Source organism: Cyprinodon variegatus, unplaced genomic scaffold (assembly GCF_000732505.1).
Source record: "Cyprinodon variegatus isolate N-32 unplaced genomic scaffold, C_variegatus-1.0 Scaffold56, whole genome shotgun sequence".
Classification (NCBI taxonomy): domain Eukaryota; kingdom Metazoa; phylum Chordata; class Actinopteri; order Cyprinodontiformes; family Cyprinodontidae; genus Cyprinodon; species Cyprinodon variegatus.
The window spans coordinates 319,807-339,080 of NW_015150509.1; the positions used below are offsets into that span (position 1 = coordinate 319,807).

The window sequence follows — 19,274 nt, forward strand, 5'->3', positions numbered from 1 at the left end:
TGAGAGATTTACATAGAGTGGACTCTGGCTAAAGTCAATAAATCAAGAGCCACTATAAATACACACATCTCTAACATGGAATATGGTACAAATGTCACATTCCTTGTATCAATCCACTGTTGAACTAGAGAAAACATCAGAAGTATCCAACTGACCTAAGGAGAAAAAGAACTAGGCATAGTGGTTCAGTGTGTAGTTTTCAGATGAAAGTAAAGTTTGCAATTTGGAAATCCAACTCTCACAGCCTGAAGGAAGATTACAGATATACAGAATCAACGCATGGTGTAGTTTGAAGTTTTCATTCAATGATGATTTAGGAGGCCATCTCATATGCTGGTGTTGGTCAATTATTTCTTTGAAATCCAAAGTAAACCCAGCCATCTACCGCAATGTTTTAAATCTCACCCTTCCTTCTCCAAAAAAGCTTTATGAAGGTCCTGATATTTTAGTTTTTCAGGAGGTCTACTTATCTAAAAATACTGCCAAAGGTACCAAAAGCAGGTCCAGTAACCATCGTGTTACTGTTTTTGATTGGCCCGTGAACTGGCCAGGCCTGACTACCATGTTGACTTTACCGATACGATACAGATATTGCTATATAGATTATTGCCTGGTACTGAAACTGACCCTTCATGAATAATAATTTAACTTTATTGATCTAACATTGAGGCTACACAGTGGCGCAGTGGGTAGCACTGCTGTCTTGCAGCAAGAAGGTTCTGGGTTCAATTCCTGGACTGGGGTTTTTCTGCATGGGGTTTGCATGTTTTTCCTGAGCATCCAAAAACATGACTGTTAGGTTAATTGGCTTCTCTAAATTCTCCTTAGGTGTGCATCTGTGTGTAAAACCTATCTATGTGTGAATGGTTGTTTGTCCTGTTTCTGTCTCTGTGTTGCCCTGCGATGGACTGACGACCTGTCTACCGTGCCTCTCGTCCATTGACAGCTGGAGATAGGCACCAGCACCCCTTGCGACCCAACTTGGGAGTGTTAGAAGATGGATGGATGATCTCACATTGGAGATTTAAACCATCCCCTTGGGGAGCAGTGGGCTGCCATCGTGGGGCGTTCGGGGAGCTGTGTTGGGTTAATGGTCTTGCTCAGAGACCCAGAGTGGCAGTCTGTGGGAGTTGGGCCTGAACTTAGATCCTCAGGATTCCAAGCTCTATGCCCTAACTAGTAGGCCACCCATCCCCTCAATAATCATACATACCTTAATCACTTCTTTTGTAGTTTGACATATCAGGCTTAACTGAATGATATTACTCAAACTGAGAACAATAGTCAATGACAATAGGGTTAAGAGTAACTGACGCATGTATTATCTGACTAATTTCTGATCACAATATTGGATTGGGACATCCTTATTTAGCATTGTCAAGACACTAGATCTAACAATGCAGATGTTGGATCTGAATGCTGCTACCAAAGCAAGAAACAAAACAAAAAGAAAACAGACCCCTACTAATCAATGAAGAGAAATTAACAGATCATATCAGTTGGACTGGATTAAGAAAGTGTCATGAAGATGAAGCTCAGGAAAATGAAATTAACTGTCACACAACATCAACACTTTGAATGTATCTCATTTACATGCTCATAATCATTTTGATTGGTTCATTGCTGTTTTTATATTGTTGTTATTTGACATGTTATTACTTCTCATTTTATATATTAATAATGACTAGCATGTCAACATATTATTGTGATTGATTGCTTGTATGAAGTAATTTGATTTTGCAAAACAACCATAAAATGGAGAAAAGAAGGTGAAAAAAGTGAACTAGACAAAGGGGCAAAGCTTTTGGAGAGAATAGAGGAGCATTAAAATCTACATTTCATCCAACAAAGCACCAGGACCACAGTGCAAATAAAGACCAGACTAGGCCGCCCCTTCCTTCACTCACCAGCCAGGAAAGTGTATATGTGTGTTGCCCTCTGCTAAAACTAAAAACCAGAGCAGAGATTGCTGCACGGTTGTAAATGTCTTTGCATACAGGAGTGTTCTAGATAACCATTCTTGTCATAATTACCTTACCAAATTCAACTCATCATATGGCAGAAACTGTTTAATTTGTAGGTATGGAGATGGTAAAGTTAATTTAATCTGTATTGATGTTTTTTTGTTTTTTATAGAACTCACTCATCACTGTTAGCATATTTATCTTAAAATCTCTTCCCAGTCCTTAGGTGCTTTGTGAATAACTTATCTTACTGAGGTGAAATTGGAAAAGAAATCTTTAAATTGAAGAAAACTTTGTTAATATATTGTCACTGAATGCCACCTGACTTATGTCAAATTTTCCCTATTTGGTCAAACAGTTCAAAGTAGCATTCAATGAGGGAAATGCTATTTTAACAGCAGTCATTTGCTCCAAATAGGGTCAGTCTGAGCCTTTCACTACAAAAATAAAAAACCTTAAATATGCTGGGCAAATTCCCAACCATCTTTTAATAAGTGATTCCAAACACATAGGTAGTCACCCGTAGCTAATAACTGGACTGTGCCCAGCACTAGTAAAACATGACTCTGACTTCCTCATTTTGGGCTCAAAGGAGTCCATTATACTTCTAGTTTAAAAGCGACACAATTACTCTTTTCCTAGTTGGATCTAATAATTGGGCTAACATGACATGAATAAATGTTATTTCCCCTGATTGAACTGGCAAGACAGGGTAATGATTCAAAGCATACTTTTGGAGGATTTAATATCACCGAATGGTATTTTGAATATACAATTAAACACTCGGTTTCTTCTCTGGCAGCAATCATTTAGATTCAAAGCAAACAATGTGAGAAGCTGTTAACTGATTGGTGAAGCTGTGATAAAAAATAAAACTCACTCTAATTATAATTCACTTAGTACTGGTTCGGCAAACACTGCACTGAGATGTATAGTCTGTCTACTAAATAAGTGTTGTTTCAGACCCAGTTTTTTCCCCAAGTCTTTTGATTAATTCAAGTGCATTTACAGGATTTTGTGTTGATCTTTTCTAACGTACCCACTAAATTGAACTGTATGATAAACGGTCTAATAAATATGTCTGGATCCTAACAACATCAGAAATTGCTAACCATACATTGAACTGTTTTAAAGCCTACATGATATTTCTGAACTCATATGTTTTGTGATGTTAATCTGCACTGAATTGGTTTCTTGTCCAAAGCTTTGCCAAATCTGACTGTACCTCAGAGGGTGGATGCTGCTGCTGTGGAAGGATGCAGATGTATTGCAGTGACTATTTCACTTGAGCCAGATCCTTCTCTCCCTATGTTATACTAATAAAAGAAGAATTTATAGCTTTAGCTCTTATGCCTGACAGTTAAGTGTAGAATATTTTAAAGGCACCATAAAAAAGTTTAAAGAATGCATTCAGGGAGCAAGTCTATAGACAGCTGCAGAAAACTCCCCTTCCTCCTTTGTTGTGACAAATACCTGCTGGGGTTGACTGGTAATTGGTGACTTGGAACATCATTGATCAGACCCTCACCATATCAATAGAAAATTGACTGGAACTCTGAAGTAATTAGAATCGCGATCAATGATACTGGAAGGTGTCCCAGTGTGGTCAGCCTGATCACTCAGCATTTGTATTGCTTGACTCCTAGCTTGTCGAGTCATTTTCTGCATGACACCCCTGCCCTGCCCCTCTGGTTGTTTACTGTCCACTATGAATAGATACTTCGAGGCCACTTTATTAGGTACACCTATGCAATTGTTCCTCTGTGAAATGTCAGTAACTAAATACATTTAGTGCCCAGAAGGTTTTTGTACCCCATGTTCTTTAACAGACTCTGCATGAAGAACGGTTATGTTTTATTTTATTGTATTAATCTACAGTGTTTTGTAACATATCAGGTCAAGCTTCTGTTAAGAGGAGTTGAGGGACATAAACTCAGCTGTTTAAGGCAATGAAACTGACTTCAGCTCCTTCTTTGTCGGAGAGGGATGGGATGGGCAGGGCAATCAACAGACAAAGATAACCTCATGTTTCACATTTTATTACATATATCATGATTTTCTGTTTTCACTTGGGTTTGTAGCAACTTTAGGTAGCCTATCTATGTGAGATAAAGTATAATATAATATTTAGTATTGTCATTGTTATTATTGAAATAATAATTGTCACCTCCAAATATATGGCTTAGAACCTCATCTTTCTTACATAGCGCCTATCAGAGTGTCAGTATCTCAGGCAACCTGCTAGATTTTAATAGGACTGAATCAAACCGGTTTGTGCACCTGAAAATGTGTGCAGCAATCTTTTTTTTTTATAACATCTATTGCATGCCCACTTATTGCACATGAATTTTAATGCCACTTTTTTGGAATCTTTAAAGAACAAGCCCCTATAGGTTTAATAGTGGGGAAAGGGGCTGGAAGTTAATACTGAGAACCAGATCAGCAGTCTATAGAAGATAATAGCATCTTGTGAATGGTGTGCAGAATGAAATTGTGACACATCTCAACTCTTGGGAAATCACCTGCTGAGATGAAAGCTGCAATGTAAAAGCTGCCCCATTTATTTTGCAGCCCCAGCCTGATCAGAAATGTTTACAGTTTGCCTTTTATATATGATTTTTTTTTTATCCAAAAATGGAAGGATTTGGCTGCATATTTATTGTAAAACTATGACATGAAATGGGATGAACTACAGTACGGTGCTCCTGGAGTAGATGGATTACAACACCAGGTGCCACCCTTGTGGGCTAAAAACAAGAACACGAGGCTACATGTGGTTCAGGCTCATTAGATCTAGACGACTGAAGAATGTTGCCTTGTCCAATTACTCTCACTTTAAGCTGCAATTTTCAGACACTAGGGTCCAAATTTAGTCTAAACAGCCTGAAAGCATGAAAAACTAGACTAGCGGCGGTGTTGGGAAGAGTTAAAAAAATTTGGCACATTTTATGCCCCTTAGTCCAATCAAGCATTTTTTTAAACACCACCCCCCTTTTCACTAATTAAGATGATCATTTCCATCCCTTTATGACCACACTTGACCCTAATGTCATCTTCTGATAGCTACTTTCAGCAGGATAGGGAAATCATGCCATATTACAAAGCTGGGGTCCTCAACTGTTTTTAAAAGTGAGAATGAATTAACTGTTCTCCACTCACCTCAACAAATACTAGAAGTAAGTCAAGTAGAGCAACTTTGGAATGTGGTGAAAGAGATATTAGAATTTTGGACATGAACCCAACAATTCTACAGCAACTATATGATTAATGTTTACAATACCTTGTTGAATTAATTTCACAAAGAATTAAATGCATTCTGAAGGCAAAGGGATCCTACCTGGTACCAGCAAATGTACTTGAAAATTGAAGTTTATTTATGTACAAGCTAAGTATTGTCAAAACAATAGTCAAAATATAGGACAATAAAACTCTGGGGGAACCCCTCCAGCGTGTCCTGGGTCTTTCCCTTTGCTTCCTCCTGGTGGGATGAGCGGGAACACCTCACCAGGTAGATGTCCAGGAGGCATCCTAACCAGATGCACAAGCCACCTCAACTGGCTCCTCTCGACGTGGAGGAGCAGCGGCTCTACTCTGAGTCCTCCCCGGATGACTGAGCTCTCTAACTCATTTTGGCCACTTGCCAACTCATATATGTAAAGGTTAAATACTGCAAATTTAGAGTTGGACATGTTAAATTCTTGCCCTTTTTCGGTCATCTCTATCGTTTGTTCTTGTGTGAACTTAAAATGTATTATTTGTGGGGTTTTTTTTTATGGAAAATAATTTGATAAAATCAGCTTAATAAAAAAAGTCAGGCAGGTACATGGTAGGAGCTATTGTTTCTTTTTCACCAAATAAACAGCATTAATGCAGTTTCTAAATCCTTCCTCTAAAAATAATAGACACTTGACCTCTCTCGCAGTTATAGAGATGAATGGAGCACACTGTAATCCTCCCCTGCGACCTCTGTCTCTTCAATAAAATATCACAAACATCACCTTAAGGTCGAACCAATAAAAACAAAATTTAATCAAATATGAGCTACCTGCAGTGGATCAACCTGACCTATACGCTTTGATTTGATTCTGCTTCGTTTGACGTTCTGAAGTAACTGTTTTTCCTGCCCGTTGACTTGGCAGAGTGGTTCGGCCATGAATGCATTACCCTTGTCTGGACCTGTGGCACATTAACCTTGACAACACCACCAAAACAAATGTTATCTGTTTGACCGGGTAGCCTCTCAAAGTGATGCCCCTCGCTGCCTTGTAAATAATTTATGTGAGTTGGGTCAAGACAGCCAATAGAACTAGCTCAAGTTCGGAGCCAATCATCTGGCGAAGTGTACATACAGCTCTTTGATGCATATAGCTATTGATTATATGCCGCGTTAGCCAGAAGCTTGGCAATAGATTGCAAACAAAATAGACAACAAGACGAACTGACTGTCCACACCCTTTAAGTGTTGATCCTCTGGGTGGGGGTTATGGATTGATGGGCCCTCAGCTCCATGCAGTATTATCATACATACATAAAACACGGACTGCAGGGAATAATGCCTAATTATGCTCCATCTACCCACAGAAGAGCAACATAGAAATGTAGAATTTGCAGACTGACAGCCTTTTTAAATGGAGGATTTGTCTGTTACACCTTAATCCGTTAAGAAACTCTTCTGCAGCAACTGTAGCAAAGCCGATTTCAAGTCTACAGATAACATCAGGGAGCATCAGGGAGATGGCAGCTCTCAGGGAGAAACGGCTTTGCTGATATGCAGATATCCTGTAAGGGTGTTCACACATGCAGGATTACTCCTAAACTTGGATGAATATTGAAGAAATACTTAAACAAATCCCATTTTAATACTGGCTCTGGGCGCATGCAATATTTTGTCCTCATGAGTTTTAAATCAGTCATTATGTACAGTTTAACTTAGACAAAATGAATTATGGAAGGATTGCTGACTGAACAAGGCCACTGCATAACAACTAAATAGAGGGGAATAAAATGCTAATAAATGACAAAGACTTTATATTTTGTTTTATTTGTTTATTTGCATTTGTTGACATTTTGGAAAATTGGATCTAGGTAAAGGCCAGTGAGATATTCTCATGGTGTAATAACCTTGAATAAATTAAAGTAAAACCTATCAATACAAAAACATCTGAATAGGAATTGTTCCAAATCCAAATTGTTCTTGGTAGATGAATGTAGAAAATTGCCATAGCAAGCACATAAACAAGCCTGCTTTCTCCTCTTGCAGCCGAAGCTCTGTTTCCATTAGGCTCCATGTATTACAGCTGCTGTGTCTCCTGTGTTGCATTTTGACAACTTTTCTTCTGCGGGCTATGATCTCAGCAAAGAAACCAATAGTGGAGAAGTGCTCTCTCTCCAAGAGCCTTCTAAAAGGTGTGAAATGCATAGCAAAGTGCAAAGTGTCACCCAAATAAACCTGTTATCTCTAGCAGTGTAAAGTAATAACCATGACTATATCGTCAAACCTGGCAAAATATGTGCACAGGTTTAGTTTTCAGGACCAGAGAGAAAAGTTCAGCAAAGTAGAAATGACTTCCATAAATTTTGCGGATTTTTAGCTATCATGCCATCGACCGCCCTATAAACAAATCTATGCCCCACAGGAACTGTGCTCAGCGTGTTTCTTATTTATCATTCTAACAGTTATTTAATGAGACTATTGCTTTTACTATGCTGAAAGTAATGTTTATGTTGAATAGTGATTTTGTTTTTCACATGCAAGTTGCCTGACTGAACAAATACAATTTATATTCCACACTTCACTCTATTAACCCAATCACTGCCGACGTAAACAGGCACCTGCCCAACGGCAAAGCAAAATAGATAAATGGATGGTGCATAGTACTAACAACCTCACTATATCATGATGACGACACAGCAGTTTTAAAGTTTAAAACGACATTGTGACTTTTAGTTTACACTAAGAAGCAACACTCATTCTAACAGCTGATAAAACAATAAAAGTTAGAAGTCATTATAGTTATAATGAGGTTATCTGTCTCTATCAATAGTGTTTTTAAATCAGAATCACCTATTTCATAGAAAAATGGGATTAAATGCTTAATAAGCAAATAATGCGGTGAAAATGTAGGATTCAATTTCAAAACTGTAGTTTTGAAATGTGTGAGAAAACCAAGCAATTACCTTTTTATGGGGAGACAGTCTGGGTTGAAATAAAGGCAAAAGTACATCAACAGTTTTAGAGTTTAATTAAGTATAGAAATCAGTGTTAATGTCTCTTTTTTGTTTTACCTTAACCTCATGAGAAAGGTGGCAGACATCCTTAAGTGTCTGTCTGCTTTCTTCTCCTGATCTTTTCTCGCTTTTGTTTCTAATCTTGTGCGTAATTTGTTGTAAAATTGCATTTTGTTCAGAAGGAATGGCACTAGACAGAGAAATGGAAGGAAAATTGTTTTTTATAGACTATATAATATCTAAAGCTTTTCATCTTGACTAAGTATCCTTGAACTTTCTACTTTCAACCTGTTTGTGTTTGGTCCGTCACATTTTGTAAATATTTTGCATAGGTGAAACATTGAAATAAACGTGGTAAACATTCTCTTTGCTGCAGGCTTGCTTTATATGTATATTTATTATGCACAATAACAATAACGCTGTGCTCTAAGTAAGCAAGCCAAGCCAAATAATATAGTAAAGTGGGCTAATCCTTCTCACTGATTTCCTATCCCAGCATCCATTGTTACAAATTTTGTCAAAGCTCTCGTGCAAATTTTAAAGCGATTTGAACACCCCTATGTCTTCCACACCAGTTTACCTTATCAGCAGAGCTAACACAGCAAACCCGCTCAATCTCTTCATTTGAAATCACAAAATGACATGCAGCATGTTCTTTGTTTTTCTTTTGCTGACTCCAACATGCAGACTGAGAAATGTGCACAAGATGCAGGAGTGAAAATGCTGTGCACGGGCAATCATACCTGTGGAATGTGTGCTGCACAATGTGAATTAATTCAAAAGTCAGTAGAGTCTGGACCGGTGCAGAGGAGCGCACAGGTTTTACAGTGATGGGGCAACAAACTGAAACTTTAGATATGACTTCTAGGAAAAAAATGGAGTGAGTTGCACTTTACTCCTAAAGTCTGAAGGGCACGCTGCCTTAAAAAATTGTGTGTACACAGAAATAAAAAGGCATTGATGGAAAATAAGAATGCTCTTGTCAATCTTCCATTGGTAAAAGTTTTTTTTTTTTTTTCCCTCTACTGAAAAGCCCTTATATATACTGATGAACAGGCTACTTAATTTGGCTAAATGACAGTGAAAGCTGAGAACATTTTCTCTTAATGATGTTTGATAGACCATCAGTTAAAAGGCTGGGTTGATAATAAATTTACAAAACACTGAAACAGAGTCTGAGTCAGAAAAGAAGCCTGTGTTGATGTAAAAAAGACAACAGCAAAAATAAATAAATAAAAAGAATAAACAACAACAAAAGAGCTCTAAAGAATATTTTATACCTGGCTTGAGGAAAAAGGCTGAGAAAAACGATGAAGACCCACAAGCTCAGGTCTGGTGATTTAGGGTTCGTCTGTAAAGCTGCCATATTGCTTCAGAAACGAGGATCCTGAAAAGAAAAGAAAAGAACATTTTAAGCAAACAGCTGAGAAGTGTAATGACCTAACTCTCTCTCTCTCTCCGTATTTAGAATATACTGCTGCATTTAGTTTGCATTTAGTTTGCATCACCAACCTAAATACTTCTTAGCTTTTGCATGATTCTAAGGCAATTTCATTCTTCTAGGTTAAAGGAAGCAGAAAAGGTGGAGAAAAACAATTTTGTGCTTTTGTTTCTCTTAATGCAATCAAGCACTTTTTACAAGCAGAGTAGAGAGAAATGTGTGAAAATGTCTGGTAATGAATGGATGGTACTCCAATCCAATCCCCATGTGATCTATAGGCATTTAATATTTTTGCCTGTGCATAAAAACAAAAGAAAAACAAAAAAAGAAACAGCTTTTTGGAAAAAACATTGATAAAATGAACTAATTTTCTAACAGAATCTTAAGCTGTGATGCAATTATTTTTGCAATGTTTTTTTTTAGCTTTTAAAAATTGAAAACGTGAAAACTGCTGTCCATTTGCATTCAACCCCATTCATTCTGGTACCATTCAAGGAAATTCAGAGCAACTAATTTCCCCAGCAATGCATGAATTCCACACATACTGTATGTATTCTCATTTCAGAACAAATCCAGCTGTTATATGAAGGCCTCGCAGATCAAGGAATTGGAGAACATTTGTCATCCTGAATTCCAAGCATAGAAATAAGATCAGAGAGAGATTTGTGGAGATATTTAGAGAAAATTTAAAAACAACTAAAGGAGTATTTGATGGGATGGGAACTTCAGTCAATAAGGGTTGGTTGTGTTCCAGCAGAGCTTATTCTAAATGATGAATTACCTTCTACACGTAATAGAAGAAGTTTTGACTAAGCTGTGTTGACCCTGTGTGACATCTTAAATCCTTGAGGCCTAATGTTGACACCAATGGCACTAAGTTAAACTGAGTGGCCAAGTAGAGAGAGAGCATCAATGAGAGAACAAGTTAAAAGGCCGATGGCAACTCCAGAGAAGCTGCAGAGAGCCACAGCAGATGTGAGAAAATCTGTTGAAAGGACAACTATTAGTCATGCACTTCCATTGTTTTTCTTTATGAAAGAAAGCCACCACTGAAAGAGAGAAAAAAGTCATATTCTCAGATATCCAAATCCATATCACAAATCTGCAAAGATACTATATCAGATCAGACCACGATTGAACTTTTTGGCATTAATGCAAAAATAATATTGTTTTGTTTTTTTCCTAAACTACCTCTTGCCTGTTATTCTGTAAGCAAAAAAAACAAGAAACAAAACTGCAACTTTTATAACTTCAACATGTGAACATGTGTGGCGGCACAAAAGCGGCACAAAAGCCAAAAGATCGATTAAGACATTCTTTAAATTTCTAAATAGGCTACTGGCCTTGGCAAAGGCTGCCATTTCAGTTATGGCACAATACTAATGTTAAGAATGATGGATGCATTCTTGGCACAATTCTGTGTGAGGCTTGATTCAGAATGCAAGGCAAAACAACAACTGCGATGAATTTTTTTCTAAATGAAACAGCAAGTTTTTATAGTAAACAATCTTTGTCATCCCCAAACTCTATTTGTCTCCTAATTCTTCGATTTGCATGCAGGACTCTAGTAGCATCAGTGCATCCATCACACAGCCTTATGCAGAATGTCACACTTTGTTTTCCTGTTAGTATTCTACTTACTCACTAGGTGTTTGACAAATAGCTTCTACTGTCTATTATTTGCAAATTCTGTTGAACTTGCTTGAGCGTAATTCATCCCGCTGTTTCATGACTATATTTGTGAGGAGCTAAAGCCAAAGAGACAAAAAAAAAACAAATATAAAAAAAACCCATACACAATCAGATATCAGGAGGTAGTTTGACCTTTAAAATACTTCAGAATTGAATTAAACTGAACTATAATGATGTCATATAAAAAAAGCTTTTCTTAACTAATTCCTAGACAGCCTAATATTAACACTAGACTTAAACAAACTGAGCTCTCTCCTTTGATCTTATCAAAAATGTTTTATCTTTGTTTAATTCAATCTTCATTTTTGATGCTTATACAGGTAAAGAGAACCTTTTAACATTAGGTATATCTACAAACATTTGACAAATCCTACTGTAAAAACATCTAAGAAATCATATCTTAAGTGGATTTAATAATTATTTAATAAGGGATATCAATCTAGTTCACTATGTATATTTTATTTTAACAGCATATTACATATGCACATATTCATCTGAGTCCTGACCATCTTCATTGCTCCAGGACATTAAACACACGTCAGTCACGTCATCACAGAAACTGAGGAACAGCCGCCTTTCTTGTTTCCCTCCGCCTTCATTTCCTCCCGTGTTGCACAGCGACTGTTTCTCACGCATGAATTATTATCAGTTATTACAAGAAGTTTGGAGCCCAGCAATTAACTGCACAAATAAATGACCCCTCATTAAAAAATAAATGGGCTCAGAAATTGCTCCACCTAATTTTGAAAGCAGCTTAAAAAACAGATAGGGGGAGAATGCCCACTAACTGAGTACTCCCTTACATGCACACACCTGTGACAGCTGTGTCATACTAAAAAGGCTTCCATTGTGTAAGATCCAGTGCTTTTTTTCTTCTTCCCCACTGCATAGAAGGAGGATCAAATAGTTTCCACAGGGGAATTGGTGACCTCTGTGTTATGGCAGAGCTCCAATCATCACAGGAGTAAACAAATGAACTGCTTTGAGGATACCTTTCAGGGATATACTGTTTATAATGTTAATGGTGCAACTGGTTACCACTGGTTACTGAAAGGATGAGTCATTATTTGAAAAGAGCTTTCTAAGCACCATGTTATGTTAAAGGAAATTGATTTTTTTTTTCATGAAAATATATATATAAAAAAGTGATTTGATACCCACATAAGGACATAATGAGATCCCATGGTACAAGATCTCACAATAATAAGTCTGCCTCGTGGATTCCTACATATTTGCTGACAGCATATTATTAATCACCCAGAATAGAACAGCTTATATCCATTTAGTATGACAGCCTATATCACGTTAGAGACTTTTATTTTGAAGTAAGAAAGGACGTTTTTGTTCAAAGGCCGCGTTGTAAAGACAAAGGGGAATCATACAGAGTTCCCACCAGGTTGGTTGACAACACTTAATGTCAGAAGCTGTCAGAGACTCTCACCTCTTTTAAATTGCTCGTGTTGCAGTAATTTCATAACTAATAATAAAAAAAAGAAAAACTGCTAATCACTTAGGTTGGCATCAGTTTTAGAGCGTTATTTTACTGCTACTTTGAAGTACTAAATTTCAGAATAAAACTGAATGGTTAATTAGTAATCAGAGATTAATGAAACCCTTTAATCCATCTGTGAACAGCTTTGTTAGCATTAGGCCCTGTCAGGGTTGGTGGATGTTGTTGTGGACCCAAATGCAGAGTAGAAGAGGCAGAGATGATTTCTTGCAAAATGTAATGAAGAAGTAAAAATAAAGGATCCATGGTGTAGAACCAATTGACAAGAAACTCACAAATAAAAAAAAACTAGGAGACACTAGGGAGGAAAAAACCTAAAGACTGACAAGGATCGAGCAATGAGTAACTGAACAGGAGACTTCTACATGGAGACAGAAACAATGGGAGGAATAATTAGCTGATAGGGAGCAGGTGTAGACAGAAGTACCTAGAAGGAGCTAAGGGAAAGGAAAGGACACAAGAGGGCAACAAAGAATAAGCAGGGAAAAACAACACAATCTAAAAGTAACATGAAAGAACTTAAATAAGTCTAAAGGGGAATAAAACTAATGACTACAAAATAAGGAATAAACTACAGAATAAGAGAAGGGACTTTAGATTACCGAAGCCCTGGAAAACCTAAGCTAAAGATAAGAAAATAACTATAGCTAACATTAGACCAACGAATAAATAATACCAAAAATGTTAATGAAAAGACATAACCAGGAAGAGCAAAACTAAGAATACAAAAATGATCTAAATCTAGACAACACAGAGAAAAACAAAGCAAACTTGAGAACCCAAAGAAATAAAACCTTTAACAGAAATAAAAGGCCCAAAATGTAAGTTCACAACAGGCATACGCTTAACCTCAATAAGTATCACAAACTGCAAATCTAGGACTTGTTTAACCTGGACTGAAGTATTCCATCCTGATTTGCAATTAATTAAGCTTTAATTATATCAGTTTGATAAAGATTCAATATTTTCCCTAAAATATGAGTGAAATCTTTATTGTCTCATTCTTCTAGAGATTATATTTTGTTAACTCATCTTGCTTGCTGGATGTAGCTACTGTTACTCCACCACTCCAGTAAAACATGCATAAACTGTAATGACTCACATTCAGACAAGCTTTGAAGATAACCTACCATTTTTGCCTACTCTGTTGCTGTAGTACTGTTAAAGGTCATCATGCACATGTGGTACACTGGGTTTTAGGGAACAAGGAATTCAATAGCTTTAAGCGCAACTTCTTCTGTTCTCTGAGACCAAAACCATCTATAAGGTGTACAGTTTTGCAGCTCTTTACATTAGACAAAAGCACTTCCAGGTCTTTAAATTTTTCTACATGCCTAAATCCTTCAGCAAGCTAGGATGATTTTTATGGTGCTTCACAGATTTCAAAAATATCAAACACATTTTAAACCTCTGTTTCCTTCAAAGAAGGGCCAACAATTGAAAACTACCCCCTTTTTGATGCAATTGCAAACACCCCGCTCAGTGCCAGATCTGCAATCAGCAAAACTGCTGCTAGTTTATGGCTATTTCTGGAAAGTGCCTCAGCAGGAGCCCTATAACATATAGCGACTGAACTGGGAGTCCCACCTACTTAGTCCCCTCTACTGATTCAATCAAGCAGACCATTCAGCGCTAGCTCTAGCCTTATACATCTCAAACCTTCACATTTCGTGTCAAATTTGAACAAATGTGACATCATCACGTCAGACAACAGCTAAATAAAGCTTGAAGAAGAGAGGAAAAGTAATATAATCCAAAACGCTTCTGTGTCAGCGTGATCAAAAAAAGAAAAAAAAATAAATACTTTGCTTAAGTAAGACACATGGGTATAAGGTAAATGTTGGTAAAACATTCTTCTCAAATCTGATATTCTGCATGAATTTAGACATAGACACTGGATGTGTATTGATACTCATATTGTTGAGCTATGGAGTCTAAGACATCTACAGCCTTAAATAAACTAAAATACTGTAGTTTGGAAAAAGGTAAGGGAAGGAACAACAGTTGCTTTGCCTTCCTTTTCCACTGTGTACTATATGAGCTGTTCCTATTTTTAACTGGACTTTATTCACTTGAAGAAGGGAGTCCATCTCAGATTTCTGAAACAAAAAAAAGCTCTTAAAGAGTTGCAGATTCAGGCGGAATAATAAAAAAAAAAACTTAAAAAAAAATAAATAAATTGTGTAATGAAGGGCAGCTTTATAATCTTAAGAGCTTGCCTCATGTTAAATCCCCATTTTAGACTTTAACAACTTTATGTCATTTTGTATACACTGTGAATACAAAACAAAATTTTGTTTTGTACAGCTTTCATAACATTTAATTTTCTTACAGTGCAGCAGTGGTCAAATGTAAATAGTGTGTGAGAAAAAGCATGGTGCAAAAAAAAAAACAAAAACGCATTGATATCTAAGTTCAGAGCATTAAATATGTTTGGTGCAAAAATGCAGATTTTTGGATTGGTGTTATCAGTGTGATGCAGAGGCTGTGTCATGATAAAGAGTTTTCACAACAGTTCAGCAGTCTGATGGTGGTGGGGAAGTAGCTATTTCAAAATCTTAGGACCTGCATCGAATGCTACGAGGCCTCTTTCCAGAGGGCAGCAGGGAGAACAGTCCATGGTGGGGATGTGAGGGGTCATTGATGATGTTACGGGCTCTGGACACACAACACTGATTTTCCTCACCTATCCTTCGCTCCCATAGGCTTCCAAACTCTCAGTTGTTTAACAGTATTGCCTCTATCGTCTTAGCCAGGTATGGGAGCTGTGGTGATTTTTATTATATCATGTGAGTAGTTGGAATTAGAAGGAGAAGCCCACCATCAACAGATTAATACAAAATACAACATGTCAGTCAGTTACACACTAAGAAAATCTATATATATATGTTTTTATGCATGTGCATTTAACAGGATTTGCAAATCCCCTGCATAAATCTGAGACTAAACTTAATTAGCTCTGTGATTCTCAGATCCCCTCCTGTATTTGGATGCTTGTGGAGGTGAAGAGAGAATGGGGTTCACCCAGTGCACCATAAGAACTCTTGGTTATAAGGCTGAATATCTTTTTGGTATGCAAAGTGTGATACATTTTATGCAATATAGTAGCTCGTCCAGATTTCACCAAGTCCTCAGTGGTTTTCACACATTATGATGCTGCAATGGGGATATATTTACTATATATTGGGTAGCCTTATAGCAAAGCATACAACCGAATTAAAATTGATCAGCTTTAATAGAAACTAGGTAGAGCTAACAATCTTGTATGCTAAACTGTATATGGGTTATCTATAGCTAAGACAGTTGTAAGACATACTTTTAATTTATTAATTTAGGGAAGTTAGAAAAGTTAAAGTTACAAAAGCACAATGAAATTTCAAGGTGTAACATTTTAAAAGAGATAAAAAAAAAAGAAGTTCAAATACAACTTTGACTTCTCTGGGATTAAAGACATCTGGGGTGGACCATCACACAGTGACCAGGGATGAAAAGGGTCATCCTGACTGTTATCAGCCCAAAAGCTAATCTGGGTGATGGGAACAGATCAGTGCCCTTGGCAAAGGACATTTATTCTTCTCTGATGGCAGCATTAATTCCGAAAAGTACACTGAAATTTTACAGCAACATATGCTGCCTGCAAGACAAGACAACATCTCCGGGAATATCAATGCATTTTCCTAAAAGACAGTGTCAAATCACAGCCTGCACAACTTACAAAGGCTTTGCTGTGAAGACAAAGGAGCAGGTACCGGACTGATCTCCCTGCAGATGAAAAACGTGAAATGAAACATAAAAAGGAAAAAGTGACAATGACCCTGCAGTGTTCACAGCTTTGGAAGAAAGTAAACCCCTTCATTTATCTGTATCATCAACAGCGGTTTGATTTCAAAAGTGCAATAAAACAGCGTAATTAAGATTGTGATGCTAACTGAGAAAAACATAAGTAAAAAATTAAGTGACATAACTTAAACTGTGATAAAAATAGAAAGGTAAAGGGTGTCTGCAATAAAATGAAACTAAAATATAAAAGCAGAATCTGGGTTTAATCTTGTCCTTCCTTATTCAGATTACCACAAGCTTTATTAAACATTATGTTAACCAGGATATAAATGCATTCACATGCATTTGTTCACTTGATTTCCCTCAAAATTAGGTTACTTCAATTAAAGCGAGAGGAACAAACTACAGCCAGAAGAACAGAGCCTGGAAATGCAAATTAGCCAAAATGCTACTTTTAATAAATTCCACCCTTATCGCCCTTTCAACTGATGTCATACTTAAGGGTAAACCAAGTTCCAGACTGTGTCAAATTAAACCAATCATGTGCTGCCTAACAAATGCTAGTAAATAGATAGCTTTCTTTTTCCCCAGCGATATTCAGTTTTCAAACTTTTCATTCTCTTTTCCAGCTTCATCTGTTTCCTTTCTTCTTCATTTAACAGAATGTTCTTTTTTTCTGTATTTATGTTTCCAATAAAGCAAGGTGTCATCTGGTGTAAAATAAATCATTTTCTTCCTCTACAATGTATTTTTGAAAATTTCATTGCTAACTACAGTGTCTATATTCAAGTCATTTCCCTTAACTCTTATCATTGATTTAATTACATTCACAAAGACTTTTAAAGGTCCACAATTGGTAAAGAACAAAAGACTTCAGAAACTTGTTTCTGCTATATGATAAAGACATAGAAAAAATATATATAAATGCAAATTAATCCGTTGACAGCCCCTTTACTTTGAAGCCCCTAAATGAAAGCCGGAATCAAAGGCAGAAAGGTTCAGCAGAGAGAAAAAAACTGGGCTGGTTTTGTTAATAAATATGGGACTCTTACAAATTCACACTTATATTTGTGATTGTACAGTAAAACATGTAAAAGTTTTACAAATACTTCAACTAGGAACTTTGTGATTGAAGAGATAAGTGACACAAAAAAAACAGATATTTGTACAAATTAGATGCTTAACAAATAGGAACTGAAGTTTCAGAGGGACAAATAAAAAAAGGCTAAGATTTATGTGTTTTCTTAAGCCTAATGTAAACTCAATAATCTCTCGTGTCCTATAGGATTTCTGCTGTGATGTTTTCTTACTTCATGTTCGCCAAACAAGCTCCAATTAGAGCTGCTATAAAACGCCACTACCAACGCAGTTTCCAAGTACCACAGCATCTTTTCTGTATACCAAAAACACAGAGAGACCAAATAGACTGCTTGCAACTCCATACAATGTACCTGACTTACCCATTCCTGTCATGCAAATGAGGGGCTCAGTGATCCCTGGGGCTTCTTGGATTGTGCTTGAAACAGAGAATACGAAGCGAGAGAGTAAAAAAGACATAAAAAAAAGACCTGACGCTTTTGTTGGGAAATTATAAATAGCTTGCCTCAGGTGACAGCAGACCTAAAGCCTGCTCCATTTCCAGTTCTAACATTTGTTTTCAGTTCAACTGTCAGTCCTTTTTCTATGGGGAAAAAGTAACCGATGACTGATGTAATCGCTTGTGACAGAATTAAAAGCTCTGAAGGCCTTCATTACAAGCCAGGCTATTAGTCTTGCTGTATGACAATGGGAGAATTAAAACAATATAAAACAATACAGATAGTAAGGGATAAAATAGGAAGTGCCAGGCCTTAGTCAACTAGAGATTAATGTGTTTTTCTATCTGAAATTAAATGAATGTAGAACCAGAAAGCCATTTAAAAAGTAGTGTCTCCTAACAAGACTTCCTCATCAGACAGAAAACATTCAACTGCAGTAATTGTTGAATTTAGGACAGAGCTTTATAACCATGTAATCCAAGAGGCTGTTCACTAAAAATAGCCCCAGATCTTGTCACATTCGTTTTGATGGAACGGTCACGGACCGAATATCAACAGTAATCTGTGCTCTGTAATACATGCAAGTGCCTTTGATTGTTTTTTAGCCGGTTAGATGCATTAAAACAGACAGGCTACCCCGCTGGGGCATCATTTTTAAATTAGTCTCATAATGATTGACTGTTTTCTCTATTCAGTCAGTTTAGGCATAAACACAGAGTTATTATTGTTGGGGATGTCAATACATCCTGTATCCTAAAGCTCCTGAACTGAAGCTGATATTTCGTACGTAATTCGCATCTTAAAACTCCCTATTTTTACTGGCTCAGATGTCCAATCTGTCCTGTTTTTTTTACTAATTTCTTCAAAAAAACAGTGTACAACAAAGGTTAAAAGGATAATAGAGAAATAATTTGTAGATGACTGTAAATAGAAAGGTTAATGAATGGATAAACATCAGTGGCGGAAACATGAGAGACCTGATGGTGTTAATTAAATCTAAACATGACATGTTGCATTAAGAAAAGTTGAAACACATAAAACATTACTACAACAGCATGCACTGTATGATTTTTTTTGCCATTTTCGGGCCAATTCTCCAGTCGTGCTGTCATTTTTTGGAT

The 19,274-nt window shown here is 36.9% G+C and overlaps 1 protein-coding gene across 2 annotated transcripts in view; it reads right to left on the reverse strand.

Moving 5' to 3' along the window:
• Window positions 1-19,274, reverse strand: part of LOC107082562 (gamma-aminobutyric acid receptor subunit alpha-3-like) — a 159,667-nt gene that overhangs the window by 90,154 nt on the left and 50,239 nt on the right. For both annotated transcript variants that reach the window (XM_015371318.1, XM_015371317.1), the window contains exon 2: window positions 9,473-9,579. In XM_015371318.1, the coding sequence (XP_015226804.1) occupies window positions 9,473-9,558 (86 nt within the window). In that variant the 5' untranslated portion in view covers window positions 9,559-9,579. The remainder of the gene's footprint in view (window positions 1-9,472; window positions 9,580-19,274) is intronic.